We start from the raw sequence: 19,565 nt of genomic DNA, 5'->3' as shown, positions 1-19,565 counted from the left end.
GATTTAAAACCACAACTGTTCCCTAAAGATTTCCACAAATTCTTCCAAACTTAATGGCAAACAAAGAACCCAATTTCTTTGCTGTGGAATTCCCAGCTGAGGCAACCTGTTCACACGTTTTCCCTGGAGGTCCCTGTGAAATGCAAACAGGCCTCTCTACAGAAATCTCTCTGCAGGGGGGAACAGGTGACCCACTTGTGGCAGGGATGGGTCTTTTCTGGAGCAACCATGATGCTCACAGCCAAGGCCCACTGACAGTCTGTAATTATAATCAGGCACTCCAGAGGCCACCAGAGCAAGATCCGTGTGGGAAGCCCACACGGTGGAGCCTCTGTGCTGCAGATTCATCCTCTCCGTTTGGAAAGCACACTTGTCTCAGCTACTCTGCCAGAGAGCTGACAGATACACACCGGGCGGGCATGTGGCCAAAGGTGACACAGGTTAGCCACGTGGCACCTGGTTTACGGAGCCAATACCTGAGGAAATCTTGGCGAGATCTGAGAGGTAGGACATGCTGGCTGACTTGTCCTGTGCTGTGTCTTTGGAGATGGAAACACTTAACCAATTCCGTTCAAGATCAGCTCAATTTTCCAAAGGGGCAGAATTTCTTATTTGAATTATTCAGAGGAGTTTTATTCGCTCACACCAAGATATATATCAACTAAACTATAATTATGTTTCTCTAACGGTATCCACTGAGATGCCTCCTTTTTTTTTTTTTTTTAACTTGCAAGGAGAAGTCAGACTCTGTATTTCTGGACAACCAGCCTCAATATTCTGACTGGCAGGATGAAAAATTAATTTTCTTCAAATACATTATTGAATAGTTAGCTGCGTCTCAGCAACCTGTTTAATATACTGGGGTCCCCTTCAAAGAGCCTATGATTCATTCTCATCTTTGCCAAGAGATAACATTCAAAAGCACCTGATGACAGGAAACAGGAGTTCTGGGCTCCAGCCCTGCCACTAACAAGCTCTTTCACCTTGAACGAGTCCCTGATATTCTCTGGGCCCGAAGGCTGGTCGAAGGCTCCAGAGGACCCTCCCACCTGCTCTTCTGCAGCTCCTCACAGACATCCATTCCTCCCTCTCTACCTGAAGGCAGGAGCCTGAGGGCTCCCTAGGATGGGGTCTGTCCTCCTTGACACAGTGTGAACCTTTGCCACCCACCTCTCCTTCTTTGCGTATCTCTCCGTATAGTGCTCGCTGGGATTCCAGGTCTTTTAAGCGCTCCCCTCACCTTATTTTTAGAAAGGTCATGGGCACTTGGTACCCAGGATTTGGTCCCTATCATGGCTGAAAGGCTGTGTGCCCAGTAACAGAGGAAGAGGCCTCAGGGGAGAGCAGAGAGGGGTTGGCAGAACATGACAGCTGTTCACCTCTCCATTCATGCTTTCACTCATGCGATCTACATTTACCAAGAAGCCGGAGACAGACGTGGTCCTTGCCCTCGTGGATCTCAGAGTCAAGGACTGGCCTCACCAATGAGATAGCCGCCAGCCACGTGTGACCGTCAAACCCTTGAAATGTGCTAGTCTGAGCTGAGATGTGCTGTTAATGTGACATGCACAATGGATGGCAAAGACTTCATAAGTAAAACGTGATGTACAATATCTAAGTTTTAATATTGATTACATGTTGAAATGATAAATGGATGTATCAGATTAAATAGAGCATAGTATTAAGTTAATTCACGGTAGCTACTGGAATATGCTGGATTACATATGTGCCTTGAGTGTTGAGAGGGACTTGGGAGGGTGCAGGTGGGCGGGGATGGTGTGGGCTGGCACAGAATAGCCTGGGTGGCATGGTGGGGAGAGAGGCAGCACAGGAGGGCTGAGCACATCCTGGGCCACATGCGGGGAGGGCAGAGAGCTCATGCCAGGAACAACGGAAGTGGATGACGGTAATGAGGGGCAGGCAAACACCAACCATAACCCCTACTTTTCTTAAGCCCTCACTATGTCAGGTGCTGTTCTAAGTGTTTTATAGGTACTAAGTCATCTAAATGCAGTACTCATGAGGCGGTTACTATTGTCATCATTTCCATTTTATAGATGAAGAAACTGAGGCATAGAGAGGGGGTGTGGCTTGCTTGTCCTGTCACATTTTGCTCTCCCATAGCCAGGAAGTAGTCAAATGAGAATTTGAACCCGCGAGGCCTGATTCCAGAGCGTCAGCGTTGAACATGCTACAGCCCCTCTCTAGGGTTGGGCCGAGGGGTGAGCACCTTGTGGGGAATGGGCACCTCCACAGGTTTGGGGCAGCACAGAGCCCAGTCTGAGGAGACAGGAAGGCTCCTGGGGGCAAGGAGTTTGGGGGAGAAGGGCAGAGACTGATGGTCCCATGACACCTGTACTGCCAGGTTCTCTGCCCACCCTGTCACGAGCTGTCCCCTCACCCACTGTGCTCCAGCCACAGGGCCACCGCCTGCACTGTTCCCTCTGTCTTGAACATTCTTACCCCACTGGTCCCCTCACCTGCCTCCTTTCCTTCACCATCACTTCCGGTCTCCATAACTAGGTAAACCTCCCAATTAGGGGCTCATATGGCACCTGGTACCTCCCCTTCCTAGTATTTCTTTCAGATATAATGTTACATTTATTTATGCGAGCGTTTTATTTTCTGCCTATTCCCTTAGGGAAGGAACTGCGTCTGTTTTCCCTCACTTTTTATACTCCACACCTAGAATAATTCCTGACCCATAACTGCTATCAATCAATATCCACTGAATACATAATCAAATCTTCCTGCAACATGGGTGTTCTAGCCATTGCACAAATAAAGAAACTGGCACTCAGCAAGTTTAAGAAACTTGCCCCAGGTCCAAGTCCAGGTAAGAGGGCAGAGGGGAAATTTCCTCCGAGCTGGCTCACTCCAAAACCACTGCCTCTCAGTGGGACTGCGAGGATGTGCTGATGCTCCCAGGATGGGCATCAAAGCCAGAGGCTGCGGGGAGGACTGAGCAATAGGCATGGACCCTTTCCTGGCCAGAGTCATACTGGGACTCACCCGTATCTGACAACTTTTACCCTCCTTCCTTTACCCCATGAGGCTCCCACCTTCCGGAGCTCTCCATGCCTGCTGAGCTTTTGCAATCCTTCCTCTTGTGCTGCCAACCTGATGAGGTTGCCAGGATTCCAAGTGTTTGTTTGTTTGTTTTTTGGTGATACGCGGGCCTCTCACCATTGTGGCCTCTCCTGTTGCGGAGCACAGGCTCCAGACGCGCAGGCTCAGTGGCCATGGCTCACGGGCCCAGCCGCTCCGCGGCATGTGGGATCCTCCCAGACCGGGGCACGAACCCATGTCCCCTGCATCGGCAGGCAGACTCTCAACCACTGCGCCACCAGGGAGGCCCAATTCCAAGTGTTTGACACACATATGGGCTCATCCCGATGATCATGCTCCAGCTTCCTGAGTTGGACTCTTGTCACCCTTTTCTTTCTTTCTTTTTTTTTTTAAAAAAAAAACATTTATTTTTCACAGTTCTAGAGGCTGGAATCCAAGATTAGGGTTGCCACCCTTTTCTAGAGGAACCAATTCCACTGTTCTGGCTTTTACTGTAATCATTCATTCGTTCGGTAGTTGTCAAGTGGCCATCATTTCCCTTACACCATACCTCGAGAAGCTCACAGTCTTTTGCGGGAGGGGGTTGCACCCACAGGATGAGATTGTAAACACCTCAACCCCATCCTAAAGTGACTCCATTTCAACCCCCTTTCTCGAGCCGAGCGATCCGCTTGGTCTTTGTGCAGCTGATTACGATCAGGGAAAGAGCAGCAGAGGAGAAATAGTCTCTTTTCTAACTGTCTAATTGAAGACATGTGCTTCCCGGCCTGTGAAAATATTGAACTCACTCTGTACACGGTTGCTTACAAACTGCAACAGGCAGGCCATGCCTCCGAGGCTCAGATCGGAGCCCCAGGGCCCTGACAGGTGTCAGCTGTTCAGGAAATTCAGGAGGAAAATGTCTGCATGTGAATTCCATGGCACGTCCCGGAAACCAAAACCAGGGAGGAGTGAAAAAGCTGGGCAGGCTTGCGAGGCTTTTTGTTTTGGGGGGCAAGGGAGTCCTAATGCTTATTGGGGAAGCTGGGAGAAATGAGTGATCAGAGGCAGGAAAGCTTCAGGGTCGGCAGGGAGGGATGCGGGCAGTGGGGGGGGTGGGAGACGGTGGCATATGGTGGACAGTGGGAAACACTGGCGGAAATCTTCCTGTTTTGCTCACTGTAGCATTCCCCGTGCCCAGAAGTGCCTGGGACATAGTGGGCGCTCAATCAACCTGTGTTGAATGAACTGGATGAATCTCACACCATGTGTCTTCTGAGATTTTTTGTTGCAGGTGATGTTCATAGGTGCCCAACAGGAAAGTAAAATAAATGAGGTCAGAAAATTCGGCAAACTGACTATTCTATCTGCCACATTAGCATATTAAGTTCTCTGAGGCAGAGGTTCTCAAACTTAGCCCATCTGAATCACCTGGAGGGCCTGCTGAAACACAAGCTGCCAGGCCCCACCTCCAGAGTTTCTGTTCAGTGGGTCTGGGGTGGGGCGTGAGAATTTGCATGTCTAGCAAGTTCCTCAACGTCTTAGCTCAGGCTGCTATAACAAAATACCACAGACCAGCAGTTTAGACAACAGACATTTATTTTCTCACAGTTCTGGAGTCTGGGAAGCCCCAGATTAAGGTTCCTGCAGATATGATTGCTGGTGAAGGCCCACTCCCTGGGCTGCAGATGGCTGCCTTCTCCCTGTCTCTCGTGACAGAAAGAAAAGGAGGGGACTCTGGTCTTTCTTCCTCTTCTAATAAGGGCACTAATCCCACCATGGGGGCCCCACCTGCATGACCTCATCGAAACCTAATTATCTCCCATAGACCTCACCTACAAACATCATCACATTGGGGGTTAGGCCTTCAACATATGCATTTTGAGGGGATACAAACATTCAGTTCATAGCACTAGGTGATGCTGATGCTGCTGGTCTCACACTCTGAGAACCACAGTTCTGAGTCACCTTGCAAAACGAAATCTGTTTTACTGTGTTCAGTAAAACTTTTCCAAAATATTCTTGTCTCTGGAAGCCATTGTTCATGGTACATCTTGCAGGACAGTGTTTTACAAAACCCAGTTGGGAAAGAAGCCTGAAAGGGTCTGCAGAGAACATTTTCCTGAGTGATGGCTAGTGAGGGGCCACATAGCCATTGGCTGGTCCTGTCCCACCTACTCACTCCTGCAGGACACAGAGCCCTTGGAATGCACAGTCCCTACTTCACTGAGAGCAGGATTTGTGCTCTAACCTCTGGCTCGCACATCAACTCAGGCAACCCTACCTCTGTGGGGCTTTGCAGAATTTGCCAATTAGCCCAAGCCTGGGCAAGAGAAGCTTTGGCCTGGATGAGAGACCAATTGAAGTGCACTTTTTCACTAAGTGGAAATGAGGCCCATTAGTAAGGCCTGAAAGTTAAGGGATCTTCCCAGGGTGTCATGCTGGGGGGCGGTGGGAAGGAAAAAACCAGCTGGTCCAGTGAGTTGGTTATGTAGGCAAAAATCATAGAATGGTGCCAGAGTCCCACGTAAATCATTGTTGCCTAATAACAGTGTGTCTTCTCTCCCCATGGATGAGGGTAGATCCGGGGTGCTAGAAATTCTTGATTTACACTCTCCAAGCACAAATTACGAGAACAGTTTTTCAGGATGGTTTTGAAGATTTGTCCAAATGTTCCTCCACCAAATTGCAAATGGGGGTGGTCTGTGTGACTCAGATTACCTTTCATGTTTCCTGCTCCCCTGTGCTCCGCTGCCCTGAGTCAGCAGTTGTTTTTTAATTTTTTTTTTATTTTAACATCTTTATTGGAGTATAATTACTTTACAATTGTGTGTTAGTTTCTGCTTTATAACAATGTGAATCACCTATACATATACATATATCCCCATATCTCTTCCCTCTTGCGTCTCCCTCCCTCCCACCCTCCCCACCCCACCCCTCTAGGTGGTCACAAAGCACGTAGCTGACCTCCCTGTGCTATGCGGCTGCTTCCCACTAGCTATCTATTTTACATTTGGTAGTGTATATATGTCCATGCCACTCTCTCACTTTGTCCCAGCTTACCCTTCCCCTCCCTGTATCCTCAAGCCCATTCTCTAGTAGGTCTGCATCTTTATTCCCATCTTGCCCCTAGGTTCTTCATGACCTTTTTTTTTTTCAGATTCCATATATATGTGTTAGCATACGGTAATTTTTTTTCTCTTTCTGACTTACTTCACTCTGTATGACAGACTCTAGGTCCATCCACCTCATTACAAATAGCTCAATTTCATTTCTTTTTATGGCTGAGTAATATTCCATTGTATATATGTGCCACATCTTCTTTATCCATTCATCTGTCGATTGCTTTTTGACAGGAGGCCCAGCGGGTGCTTTCTGAGCTGTCATAAACACTTACTGCTGAAAACCCACTGAACTTCTCCCTGCCAGTTCAGAAGTGCAGGCAACCTCCTGGGGAAATCTTAAATAGATTTGCAAATAAGAGTGGCGTCTTTGCCCTGGCATGTGGTTGATCTTGGCACTAACTAAGACTTCATCTTTCTAATGTTCCAAAACAGTGGCCTGAGGGCAGATGGCCTTGCAGGTCCTCAGTGAGAACCCAGTTTGCATGCTTTCTGTCCTCCTGGTTCAATAGCTCTCCATTTCAGGAGCTCTCCAGTTCAGTTTTGACCTACCCTGCGGGAGCTTATATAGCACTGTCATCTGAATCTAACACTTGATAAGGCTGTTGCAATAAAGAAAAGCTTTCTAGAACACAAGGCACTAAAATAAAATAACACACTCCTCAGCGTGGTGTACAAATTTCTCAGGATCCCAGCCGAACTGCTCTCCACTAGCATCACCGCTGGCCTCACACATCTGACAGGATGCTGGTTGGAATGTATCCTTCTATCATGCGTAGAATTCATCTCTCTTTATTGCTTTATCAAATTTCTCATTTTGCTCTAATCTCATCTCTCTTCCAATTCACTAACTCTTTTGTCAGCTTTCTCGATTTTTTGTTTGTTTGTTTCAACAACTATGTCTTTTATTTCTGACATTTCTCTTTGCTTCTTTTTCAAACCTGCCTTCCCCTAACCCCCTTCCAATTGCTCCATTTTCTCTGGTTCCTGGAACGTGAGTTTTGATGCTTTTTCTCACACACGCAAAGGATTGTTCCCTCTTTGTTTTATCAATGTTTACTCTGAGCTCATCTCCGGCAGGAATTGTCCTGCTCATGCCCTAGGTTGTGGGCACATGTCTGTCCAGAGGTTTTGAGTATATCTTTGATAAAGGCCTAAAGACTTCAAGGATACATTTTTTAAAAAAATATCTATTTATTTATTTACTTTTATTTTTGGCTGCGTCGGGTCTTAGTTGCGGCATGCAGGATCTTTCGTTGCAGCTCGAGGGCTCTTTGTTGTGGCACATGGGCTTCTCTATAGTTGTGGCGCGCAGGCTCCAGAGCACGTGGTCTCAATAGGTACGGTGTGCAGGCTTAGTTGCCCCACGGCACGTGGGATCCTAATTCCCTGACCAGGGATCCAACCTGCGTCCCTTGCATTGGAAGGCGGATTCTTAACCAATGGACACCAGGGAACTCCCAAGGATGCATTTTTATAGTGTCTGAGTTCTGGATTTCCACACCATGTGGGCTGTTTACACTTGGAGCCAATGCGCATGCTTAGAGCAGGCTTGGGTGTGTAACGTCTCAGAGGAGACGTGTCAGAGAGGTTGGCTGGCTTCCTCCCAGCATCCTTAGGTTGATGTCAGTGGTTGTCCCAAGACCCAGGCTTCAGACAGTCCCAGGCTTTATGCAGACATGCCAACTCGAGTTTTCTTTGCACGGGGACCTGAGACATTCCTCACTTTCGTGGGCTTCGAAACCATGGCTGATAGCCTGAGCCTTTCTAACTCTCTTATTTTTGTTTTATTTTGTTATTGCTGTTGTTATAGTTTGTGCAGCATCTCAATGTATTTGGAAAAGGAAAAGAGTTTCCAGGTTTGTTCAGGTTGAAAATATGCTCTAAGCATTGGGGGTGCTTTATTTTAGCTCATTTCACACAGTAACCCTACGATGTAGATACTATTATTATCCTCACTGTACAGATGGAGTTGAGGATTAGGAAGCTTTACGTATTTTCCCAAAGTCCAGAACATAATTCCCCAGAAATTCCTAAAGCAGATGTGACACCCAACCCGTGACCCCCAGGCTTGACCTGCGTGGACCCCCCACCCCCTCCTTGGCTGCCCTGCTCACCACACTCTGTGGCTGCCTTCAGCCCCAGGGCAGCCCCTCACTCTGTCTGCCCCCCACTCATACCAAAGCTTTCCCACCCTTCCCCTGCTACATTTGGCCCGCTTCCCCTGCTGAAATGCTTTCCATCTTGCAACAGCCTGTCCCACACATACTTTCTCAGCCTTTCCCCTCTCTAGTACTTATTATAAGCTCTGAGTAGGAGCGAGGGTGAAGAGATGAGAGTGGACAAGAGAAGCATCATCAGAACTTGGCAGTAACTTAGCTGGAGGGAGGGGCAGAGGGAGGAAGTTGAAAGCAATGCCCAGTGTCCCAGCTTGGATGACAGATTGGATGAAGGAGCATTTGCTGAGGCAGGGAACACAGAACAGGGAGCAGGCAGGGCTGGAGCACGGGGCTATAGAGCTCAATATTGGACATGGTGAGTTTGAAGTGCCTGTGGAACATCTAGTGGACCATTCAGGGGCAATCTGACATGTGAGTCCATCGCTCAGAAGATAAGTATCTGCTCAAGATCCTGATTTGGCAGTCTGCATGCAAAGCTGGGCCGGTGGCTGTGTATGGACTGGAAAGAAGAGAGGCCAAGCAGGGAAGCCCACCATGGGGTTGTGGTTCACTTAACATCCAGTAGCAACGCCTTGAGGTTAGAAACCATGTCATTTCTTTCCCTGTATTTTCTAATAATTTTCTGCCCAAGACACAACTGGTCCTCCTGCTTTACAGGGTTGCAGTGAGGATTAAATAGTACAAGGGAGAGGAAAAGCTGCTTTGACATTGAGAAGCTTGTTCCAAGATTGATTGTTGCTATGACGACCATCCTCCTGCAGCCCCCAAACCCCCACAAGTCCTGTTGCCTACAGAAGAAAAGCTGTTCAAGTCCTCGGGCCTCAGTTCCAAGCTATCCTTGCAGCCTCATCTGCCACTCCTCACCTTGCCCAAACCAACGTGACCCCTCCAAGCTCTGTGTCTGTGCTCCTTCCCTCCTCTCAGTGCAATCAGACACCCGCCCCCTCCACGGCATCACCCTGGTGCCTTGCACAAATCTGTGGACATGAGTCACAACTATTACAAGCTTTTCTGTCAATTCTGTGTCTGAACTGGAAGCTCCATGAGGGCAGGTGCCTTCTTTTCTTCAAAAAGCAGGATATGCAGTTAGTAAATGTCTATAGGAGTGAGTGAATGAGTGAATCTCCATTTGCCCCAAACCTACTAGCTTCTTTGCCAATTGAAAGGACAGATGAATGAGGAAATAAAAGGTTTCTGTTCCATTTTCCTGGAATTTTTCCTTGCCATCTATTCCTAATGAAATCTTAACAGTTTTAACCACCCTAAATGCCACCTTCTCCCAACCAGAAGTCTGGATCTCACAGTGCTTTGCACCTTGTCTGTAAGACTTATCTCAATTCCGATTGCATCTGAGTCTTTTGTGTATTTGATACCTAACCACCACCACCATGTCCCGCCCCAGATTGAAAACCTTGCAGGCAAAGCATGTATCTGCTAAGTGCTGCATCCCCAGCAGCCCTTAGTACATTCCCTCGCACATTGGTTCATAGGTAAATGTATCTCACGTTGAATAACTGCGTTCAAAAATACCTGACTCCCTGGGAAAACCAACTCAGAACTTCCAATGGGGCCCATTCAAGGACATTTGGACCAACTTGTGGGCAGCCTGATCTCCTCCCCTGTCATGGGAGGCTTCCCCAGTCTCCAACTCAACCCTGCAGTACCAGCCTGCTCCCAACTCAGACCTCCTTGGCGTTGTCCCCGCCATCACCCTTTTGGGCGGATATCCAGCATTTGTCCCTGGGCCTCGGTCTCTGATTCACTCCCCAGCTAGACAGCAGCTACCACCAGGCACTGTGGGAACACCTGCAGGTTTCCAGAGGGCAAAGCGTCTTTGGGCCAGCTGAGGGCTTGGGCATTGTCTCTGGGGGTGGCATTGGACATGGCTGGTGCCAGCTGGGTGCCCCAGGGATTCATGCACACTCAGGAATGAAAGTTCCTCTCTCCCCCCAGGAAAGGTCACTTTGCCTAATTTCCTCCTTTCATGGTGGAGCCATTGCCTTGACACAGTTATTTTTGCTGCCTCCTGGCTTGATCATTTTTCAGTTTCCCTGCAGAGGGTTAATGAGGGTCTCTTTCTCATCACAGATCCACATGTATGAAACCCTAATTAGGCGTTTCCTTTAGCTGCCTTCATAGATTACTTGGTGCAGGAAGTCTGCAGGAGTAAACCCAGTCTGACTGATAGCCTCTGTTTGGACGCCGAGTTAGGAGCTCACTGGGGAAGCTCCCAACCTTTACTACCTCTAGGTCAGCTCAGGCTGCTCCCCACTCCCAGAAGGCCCTACCTTCTGACCTCGGAAAATATAAATCTTGCCATCTTTTGTGACCCATATTAAAATAAGATAAAAACATATCCCCCTTCCAAATTGCCATATTAAAATAAGATAGAACGTATCCCCCTTCCAAATTGCCAGGATTTTCTATTTTTTTAAATCCTCAGTGAGGTAAATACAGTGCACGAGCAGTCTCACACTGTGTGGCAGGGGTATAAATAAGCACAAACTACTGCAGGAAAAAATTGGATGATGTATCGTCAAGAGCCTTCAAACATACCTCCAACGTGTGATCCAGTAATTCCATTCCAGGAATCTCTTCCAAGGATATAATCAGAAATGCAGAGAAACATTTGTGCAAAAAGAAATTCATTGTGGTATCATTTATAATTGCTGGTACCCAATGAATACCTGAGAATAAGGGAATAATGAAGTATAAAATATAGCATAGTATCATGGAGTGTATCCATATTATACAGCCATGTAAAATGAAGATAGTAAAGGCATTTTAATACTGATGTTAAGTGAGATAAGCAAACTTTCAAGTTGTATGTACAGTGTGTTCCAAATAGACCTTTCCCAACTCTTTTTTCATGGGATGCTTATAGGAATGCTATAAATAGAAAAGTTCCGTTTTCCCAAAAGGTTGAAAAATTGTTACAGGTGTATACTTTGAGGCTGCTGGGAACCTTGGATAGGCTAATGACATGGGAAATGAAACAACAAAAACAAAAACCAAGGCTTCACTGTTTTTTAAGGTGGGACGTCACTGTTTTTAGGTGGGACATCACAGGGGCTGCTGTTCATGGAGCACATTTCAGAAAAGCTGGGGGATGTGGGGATGCCTAGGAGAAGATTGTAACGTTGACAGGGATTGCTACTCCTGTGAAGCTACGGACTTATTTTGCTTCCTCCTTGGCATTTGTTTGTATTGTCCTACAAAAATGCTGTGAGTGTTGGGAAAGAAAGCGGGCCAGAGAACCAGCCTCCATCCAGCTACGGCAGATGCAGGGTGATGTAGAGTCAGCCAGTGCATGGATTCAACATGGCAGCCGGGTCCGAGAGGGAGGCCACTGGAAGAGTGGTGATGGTGGCCTGGGCAGGGGAGCCCCCCAGTGCTGCCTGATGGGGTTCTGCCTGTATTTCAAAGGGCATGAGGTGTGGACAGGGTCACGGCACTGCCATCTGTCCGCTCTCCACCCTGGGACTGGTCAGAGGTTTCCTGATGCCTCAGAGACCATCTACCCAGGATGCTCTGACTGGCCATCCGTGATTGCAAACCCCAAGTCCAGCGTGCACTGGGTCTCCTTGGATTAGATGCTTCCTCATTCAGAACTCTCCTTAGTTCCCCACTCTTTCATCACCCCTAGACTGTGTCTTCAGATCTTCTTTGGTGCCACACCTACACCCCTAGGTCAGCCTCACCTGGGTCAGAGACCCACCCCAAGATCCCTGCACCCAGCCCAGTGTCTGGTCTCAGGCATAAAGCAGGAGGTGGGTGTAAGTAGAGTTAGGACCTCTAGTGAGATGTGTCAGGTACTGAGCTGTACACTCAGTGAAGTCGAACAGGATTTCAGAGACATCTGCCTGGACCCCTCCTGCTTACCTTCCAAGGGCCCCTAAAATATTCATCAGGCTTTATCAGGTTAATGGATTTCAAAAGAAGCAATTTTCTGAGACATGAAACAGAACCGTATAAAAAGAACATTAAGGGGAAAAAATCTTATTCCAGAATGAAAGGGTAAAGATCATTTAGCATCCCTTTCGTGTTATCTATTCATGAGAAACAGCACATTTAACCCAGAGCGGGGTGTAGGGAGGACTTTGATGTCCTCACTTGGGGTCACCTTCATGCAGAACTCATCTGTCTGCGTTGCCACAGACGGCAGGGGCAATGGAGACAAGAGGACACAGATGAGAGACACTTCCGAGGTGGACTCCACGGGGTACAGAGGGATCTGAGGGAGAGGGAGTGGGGAGGAAAGAGAGCCTAATGCGACTTCCAAGACACTTGCTTAGGGGGCCGGAGGGAGGGGGCTCCCATCCCCAGCCTTGTCACCTTTTATGCTTCCTATCGCTTTTCCCAAGACGTGTGCCATACTGGTTTCTATTTTGCATGATGCTGTGGGAGTTGAGCATCTTGAGGTCAGGAATTGTGACTTTATCCTGGCCCCCAATGTCTCTACCCACCCATTAAGGTTAGATTTTCATTCCCAGGCCTAAGACCAGAAATCACAGGTGCAAAAGTTGTGAGGGGACATGAGTGCAAGAGTGCTGTGCACTGAGTCCAGCCAGGAGGACCCACTTGTTGTTCTTCTCTAGCTCCCCAGGCACTCTAAGGAAGGATAAAACTGAGTCCTCTTGGGCAGACTGTCTGTCTCAGAATTTATTTTGCTTGGGTTGAAGGGAGGGTGAGACTACAACAGCTCCTCAGACAAGCCTTAATCTAGAGACAAAGGAATTGCAGTGAGGGAGGGGTTCCTATTCTTCTGAAACTCATTCTTCTTCCTCTTCCCATGGTCATTGCTTCCTCCTTGATCCTTCCTAACTCCTAATTTTTTCCTCTTCTATTTTCTTCTTTCTCTTTCCCTTCCTCTGCCCCTTCTCTATCTTCTTCTTCATTTCTACTTCCAATCTAGCATCCTTCCCGGAGCTTAGAAAAACAATTTTAAATTTACTCTCTCTCTATTGAAAAACTAAGAAAAATTTGATACAGCGCAAATTTAAGCGGACACCTCCACCTGTCCACCAAGGACTTGCCAGCCTAGAGAGCTGGTAATTATGTGACCGGGATAATCCGCCGATAGCCAGATGTTTGCCTGACGATTAGCTTCTCAGGTGTTCCTCTACTCCACGGTTTGCCCCATCACGTTTGATTTGAGTTTCTATAACCTCAGTGCATATCAACCATTATGGTCATTGAGTTCTTTGCAATAAACATTGTTGATCTAAAGGTCTCTTCTCCCTCTCTCATAATTAGAATAACAGTCTGTTTGATGTTTCACTGCCTATTCAATTTTAAGTGTTGCTTCTCTTTCTTTCCACTAGATTTGTGACAAAGAATGGCATTACTATGTCATCAATGTGGAGTTTCCTGTGGTTACCTTATACATGGATGGAGCAACGTATGAACCATACCTGGTGACCAACGATTGGCCCATTCATCCGTCTCACATAGCCATGCAACTTACGGTCGGCGCTTGTTGGCAAGGTAACCCTAAGTCCAGACCTTCTTCCTGGCCCATCTGCGTACGGTCCATGAAAGGTACTGACAGAGAAAAGGGCAAAGCAAGTGGTATGAGAATCAGCCAGGAAAATTTTCTATCCCTTACTAATAAAACAGGACTTATAAAAATAAGGATGAATCCAGGCACTACGCTTGTATAATAATAAAGCACTTGGCTTGAGACCAGATTTTGATTTTAGATCAACATGAGAATTTCAGGTTGCCTCTGAGTTGGTAATGCCTTTTATTGTTCTGGAACCTTATCCGGTTTCAAACTGGGGCTGTGTGGGGCTGAATGTGGAATCTTATAACAAAATTGCCAGTTGGCTCTGTTGATTGCTACACAGGTCAGGAGCCAAGGATCTCTCTTTATTCCCAATCAAATTATCCAAGACCCCAACCCTCTATACCGGGAATTCACAAATATGTGGGACGGAGGGAGCGGGTGGATTGCGCATAGGTTCAAAGCCACAAGAGGCCGTCCTCAAGTTCTGCTAAGCTCTGAGCCCCTCCCCTGCTCCCCAGGGATGGAGGCTCTTTGCTGCCTTCTCGCTTGAAGGTCCCTGCTCCCTCCTCATTTCCTCTGCTGCTGCCTCTCCTCCAGTCCCTGCACCCAGGCTAATCTCTTTGGAGGCAGGAAAACCAGCCCTCTGAGCATGCAGGTAGCCTCTCTATTCCCCACTCAGATTTGCTGGCATCTTTGTCATTGCCCCCTTAGCAGCTGGGTTGTTTTGAAGTACCAATGGGAGAGCAGAGGGGAAGTAAAATGCTCCCCAAATAAGCAGGTTAGCACTTTGAGATGACTCGAACTCGTGTTGATGGATTCTTTGAAAGTTACTAAGATCGGGGGGGCTTAGGGGAAAGGTGGGTTATGGTATAAGAGTAAGTCTTCAGAGGGCTGGCTTCCTCTAGGGGAGACATAGGCCCCTCTGCACTGGGACGAAGAGTGAGTTCTGGGCAGCCCCATGTGACACGAAGGGCAAATGGTGCAGCCCTGGGAGCACTAGAGACACAAAGTCCGGGAAGGAAACAAAGCAGGAATGAGGCAACAGAAGAGAGTATATATTTTTTAATTGGAGTATAGTTGATTTACAAGGTTGGGTTAGTTTCAGGTGTACAGCAAAGTGATTCAGAGATATATATGTGTGTGTATATATATTCTTTTTCAGATTCTTTTCCCTTATAGGTTATAACAAACTATTGAGTATAGTTTCCTGTGCTATACAGTAGGTCCTTGTTGTTTATCTATTTTATATATAGTAGTGTGTATATGTTAATCCCAACCTCCTAGTTTATCCCTCTCCCCACTTTCCCCTTTGGTAACCATAAGTCTGTTTTCTATGTCTGTGAGTCTATTTCTGTTTTGTATATAAGTTCATTTGTATCTTTTCTTTTTAGATTCCACGTATAAACCAATCATATGATATCTGTCTTTCTCTGTCTGGCTTACTTCACTTAGTGTGATAACCTCTAGGTCCATCCACATTGCTGCAAATGGCATTATTTCATTCTTTTTTATGCCTGAGCGAGAGAGTGTGTTTTTGAGCAGAAGTCACCTACTTGAAGTCTGACATACATCACGGGGTAGTAGAAAGCTTCTCAGATATTTCAGTAGAATGTGATAGGAGCTTCCTCAGTATTGCAGAGTTCCCCAGGATAACAGGAAAGGAAGACGGTGTCACCTGGCAAGAGTCCATGAAACTAACTAGTATAGCAAGGCACCGATTTAGAGGTTGCACAGGAATCATTAGTCACTAAACACAGCTGTGCTGGAGCGATGGCTCAGTGCCCCAGCTGGACACCCCCAGTCAGCCCGTGGATATTCCAGAACATAGCCTGGATGCTGCCCATAAGATAAGGGGGCCCCAGTCATGTCCTCACCATGAACCTGACCACTACTCTTCCCTAGAGGCCCTCCGGGACCACATCTGGATCCCTGTCACCCCAGCCTGCAATGGAAACCTGCCCCGAACTCTAACAAGGCCAGTTGAAACCACTTTTTCCCAGTTACGTGCCAACTGGGCAGACCAGCCCCACCAAAAGAAAGTGATTTTATAAAGAATTAAGATGGTCTCTTTGGATCAGTTAGAATAGGCTAAGTTGTGCTGTAGTGACAACCAAGCCCCAGTTCTCAGTTATTTAAAATAATTCTCACTTCATATCCACTGCAGAAGAGAGGGGGCTCCTCTCTGCTTTTCCCAAGCAGACAGAGCAGCTACACTGCTGCACGCTGAGAAAGAAGAAAAAGAAAGCATGACGGACGGTGCACAAGCCCTTAAAGCTTCTGCCTACAAGTGACACCAGTCATTTCTACTCACACATTAGTGGCCAAAGCAAGTCACATGGCCACATCTAACTCCAACAAAGCCTGGAAGTGAAATCTACAATATGTCTGGAAGAAAAACTGGAAATATTGTACGAACGACACTGATGAACACTATGGTCTGTCCACTTAGTCAGCGATGTTCGTTTGACTGCCCTTCCCACAATAAAAATACAGCCACCCTTCTCTAAATGAGACAAGCTCTGAGTCCCACCTGTGACTGGCGCCAAGCTCAATGTACAGGTTCTCTGAGTGATTCCTGATGATCTTTCCATTGGGTTGAGATGCACAGGAGGCTCTCTATCTGGCCCAGATGCGGCTCCACTCCATCTGGAGACCTATACACTAACAAGAAGAAGTATTTGCTACCACCACAGCCATCACCCCCTCCATACGTGCACGTGCACACAAACACACACACACACACAGACACACACACACACTATACAACAGTGGAATGAAGAAGAATAACCAAAAAACATTTCCACTACGTAAGAGGAATAGTTAGAGAAACACAGCAGTCTTTGGTCCACAGCAATTCTGAAATCCCTCTGGGCAGATGCTGTAAGGGCCGCTGCGCTAGGGTGGGACATGTTCTTTGTGATCCTTGACTCCATTCTCTGGGAGTTGATTCCTTCCTCAATATCCACCTAGGCCACATCTGAAGACGACATTGTCACTCCATAAATAGAAATTCTAATATTATACCTGATGACAATTTATTTAAAAGCTATACCACAAAAATGCTTTTCAAACCAAAGTGTACGTTCATTTTAAAAGAATGTGGGAGAGGGACTTCCCTGGTGGCAAAGTAGTTAAGAATCCACCTGCCAAAACAGAGGACATGGTTTTGAGCCCTGGTCCGGGAAGATCCCACGTGCCATGGAGCAACTAAGCCTGTGCACCACAACTACTGAGCCTGGGCTCTAGAGCCCATGTGCCACAACTACTGAAGCCCACGTGCCTACAGCCTGTGCTCCACAACAAGAGAAGCCACTGCAATGAGAAGCCCGCACACCACAACAAAGAGTAGCCCTCGCTCGCCGCAACTAGAGAAAGCCCGCGTGCAGCAATGAAGACCCAATGCAGCCAAAATAAATAAATAAATAAATAAAGATTTTTTTAAAATGCTTTAAAAGAGTGTGGGAGAAAGAACGGTCACTAGGGTGTTTGAGTATTTCTGTCCTCTTCCCAGATAGATGCTAGGACCACTCTTCCTTGGAGTAAAGTGTGGCCATGTGATTTGCTTTGGCCAATTAAATGTGAGTGGAAGTGCCTTATGTCATTTCCTGGAGGAAACTAAGAGCCACTGTTGCAAGGAGGCCCTTTATGTACATGGATGTTTACAGTCCTCTGAGAAAGCACTAGTAAGTCCCCACTTGTGGATTAAAAAACTGAGGGTCTGAGAGGTGAGGTAGCTTACCCAAGGTCACCCCATCAGATTTGCCCAACCTCAACTCTTCAAAGCCTGTTCGCCTTCCACTGTGGCTTGCTGCCACTGTTGCTGATTGGTCATCTTGTTGATGTGATTATGTGTTTGGGAAAATGCAGGAACTGATGTGTATTGATACAAATGCTGTAAACCCTTTACTTTCTGAGATATCTGACAACTCTGGAATCAAAACGCCACAGAAACTCTGTATTCTCTTTGCTAACCTCTTGCTATATACTTCAACTAATCCTCTACAGAACAAGAAAAAAGAGTTTAGGCTTAGGAGTCATAAAAAATTGAGTTTGAGTCAAATTCCAGCCCTGCCACTCACTAGCTGTGTGGATCCAGCAGAATCCCTAACTTCCTTGAACTCCTACTTTCTCACCGATTTTTTTCTTTTTAATCTAGAGTAATACCTATTCCTTATTACAAGGATTAGGTGATGGGTCCATGGAGTGTGCTTGGCATGTTTCAGTTGAATGAATGTGTAAATTTGAAAACATCTGCTGGTCGCCTCGTCCACCTCCTTCTCTGCTCCTTGCACCTAAACCCAATATGGCAGATTGTCTGCAAGACCTTGGTACACTCTGGCCTCTGGGATACCATCTTCCCCGTGGCTCCCTGCATGCACTGACCTTCTCCCTTTCCCCGGGATTAATGCTCACACTCAGACCCTGCCCTCCCAGGTCCATCTATAGGCGCTGGAAGATGGGGCTGATGGTATAGGAGAGAACCTGATCATCCAGGCTTCTGGGCATGGAGAAGATCTGAATATCTTCTCTGAGGGGAATGATAATCTATTGGTGAATTTTCAGCATAGGAGAAAAATCCTTTAAACTCTTTAAAATTGGGCTTTATTGGATGAGAAAGAGTTCGCTAGGAAGATAAAGACAGCAACAGCATACAGCGTGGCAGAGAAGCTTGACGTCAGCATGCCCAGGGTGCCCTATCACTGGAACGTGCATGGACCAGAATGAGTTGAGAGGAGGCTGAGATAAGGAGTTGAGACCAGACCATAGTGCGCCATCTTGCCTTGTCAGGAGCCTGGATTCTCTTTTCGTCTTGGAAGGAGACATCAAAAGGTCTTTCAATAGGACATGGCACTGTGAAGTTGATGGCCTATGATGCAGTCTTTATCTCGGCATGTTTCTAAACCTCCCGAAGTCCACTTATCTACACGCTCTAAGCCCGCTGTGTGAACGAACCCCTTTGGGCCTGTAATCGTGGGGAGTTTTTCAAGTACTTTTGAGATTGGCAAGGGAACTGGTTCCCATTTATGAAATTTCCAATTGGGGTTTAACAATGAGGATAGAAAATAACGTGCTAGCAGCTTCTTGCTCCCGGGAACTGGCTCCAGCACTGAGGCTGGGCAGTGTTCTCCAGCCCCAATTAGCCTACTGTGCCCTGTTCGTGAACTGGAAAGCCAAAGTAATTGGTAGAACTTTATTTTCATTGGTATTTTTTCCAGTAATTAAAAAAAAAATTGAGACTTCATTTACACTTAAGAAATGTTGCCAGTACGGCCTAGAGCAGGCAGCATATTTTAATTCTTGAGAAGGGCTTTTGAAGTCAGGATGGACCTCGCCTTTCAAAAAAGTCCTCCTTCCTCTGCATGGCCACTGCATGCCACCTGACCATCACCTCTGTGCTCCGTGTCAGTGTTCTGGGGATGGAATCAGACCCTCTCTCCTGGCCGAGATCAGTCTGATCAGTCAGAAACGGCTGCCTTTGGACAAATACCAGGTCCCTGTCTCTGGGTCACGCCATTGGAGAAGATCTTTTGAAAGACTAATTAATTTGTCCTTTTCCTTAGAGTCCCTACTCATCCTTTTTTTTGCGGTACACGGGCCTCTCACTGTTGTGGCCTCCCCCGTTGCGGAGCACAGGCTCCAGACGCGCAGGCCCAGCGGCCATGGCTCACGGGCCCAGCCGCTCCGCGGCATGTGGGATCCTCCCGG

The 19,565-nt window shown here is 47.2% G+C and overlaps 1 protein-coding gene across 1 annotated transcript in view; it reads left to right on the top strand.

Moving 5' to 3' along the window:
* The window catches only part of CLSTN2 (calsyntenin 2), a 634,053-nt gene that overhangs the window by 579,168 nt on the left and 35,320 nt on the right, over nucleotides 1-19,565 (top strand). Inside the window, exon 9 of the mRNA XM_033855350.2 lies at nucleotides 13,675-13,837. Coding sequence (XP_033711241.1) covers nucleotides 13,675-13,837 — 163 coding nt within the window. The remainder of the gene's footprint in view (nucleotides 1-13,674; nucleotides 13,838-19,565) is intronic.

The sequence above is a fragment of the Tursiops truncatus genome, chromosome 4 (assembly GCF_011762595.2).
Source record: "Tursiops truncatus isolate mTurTru1 chromosome 4, mTurTru1.mat.Y, whole genome shotgun sequence".
Classification (NCBI taxonomy): Eukaryota; Metazoa; Chordata; class Mammalia; order Artiodactyla; family Delphinidae; genus Tursiops; species Tursiops truncatus.
This window is presented reverse-complemented; position numbering and strand designations above follow the sequence as displayed.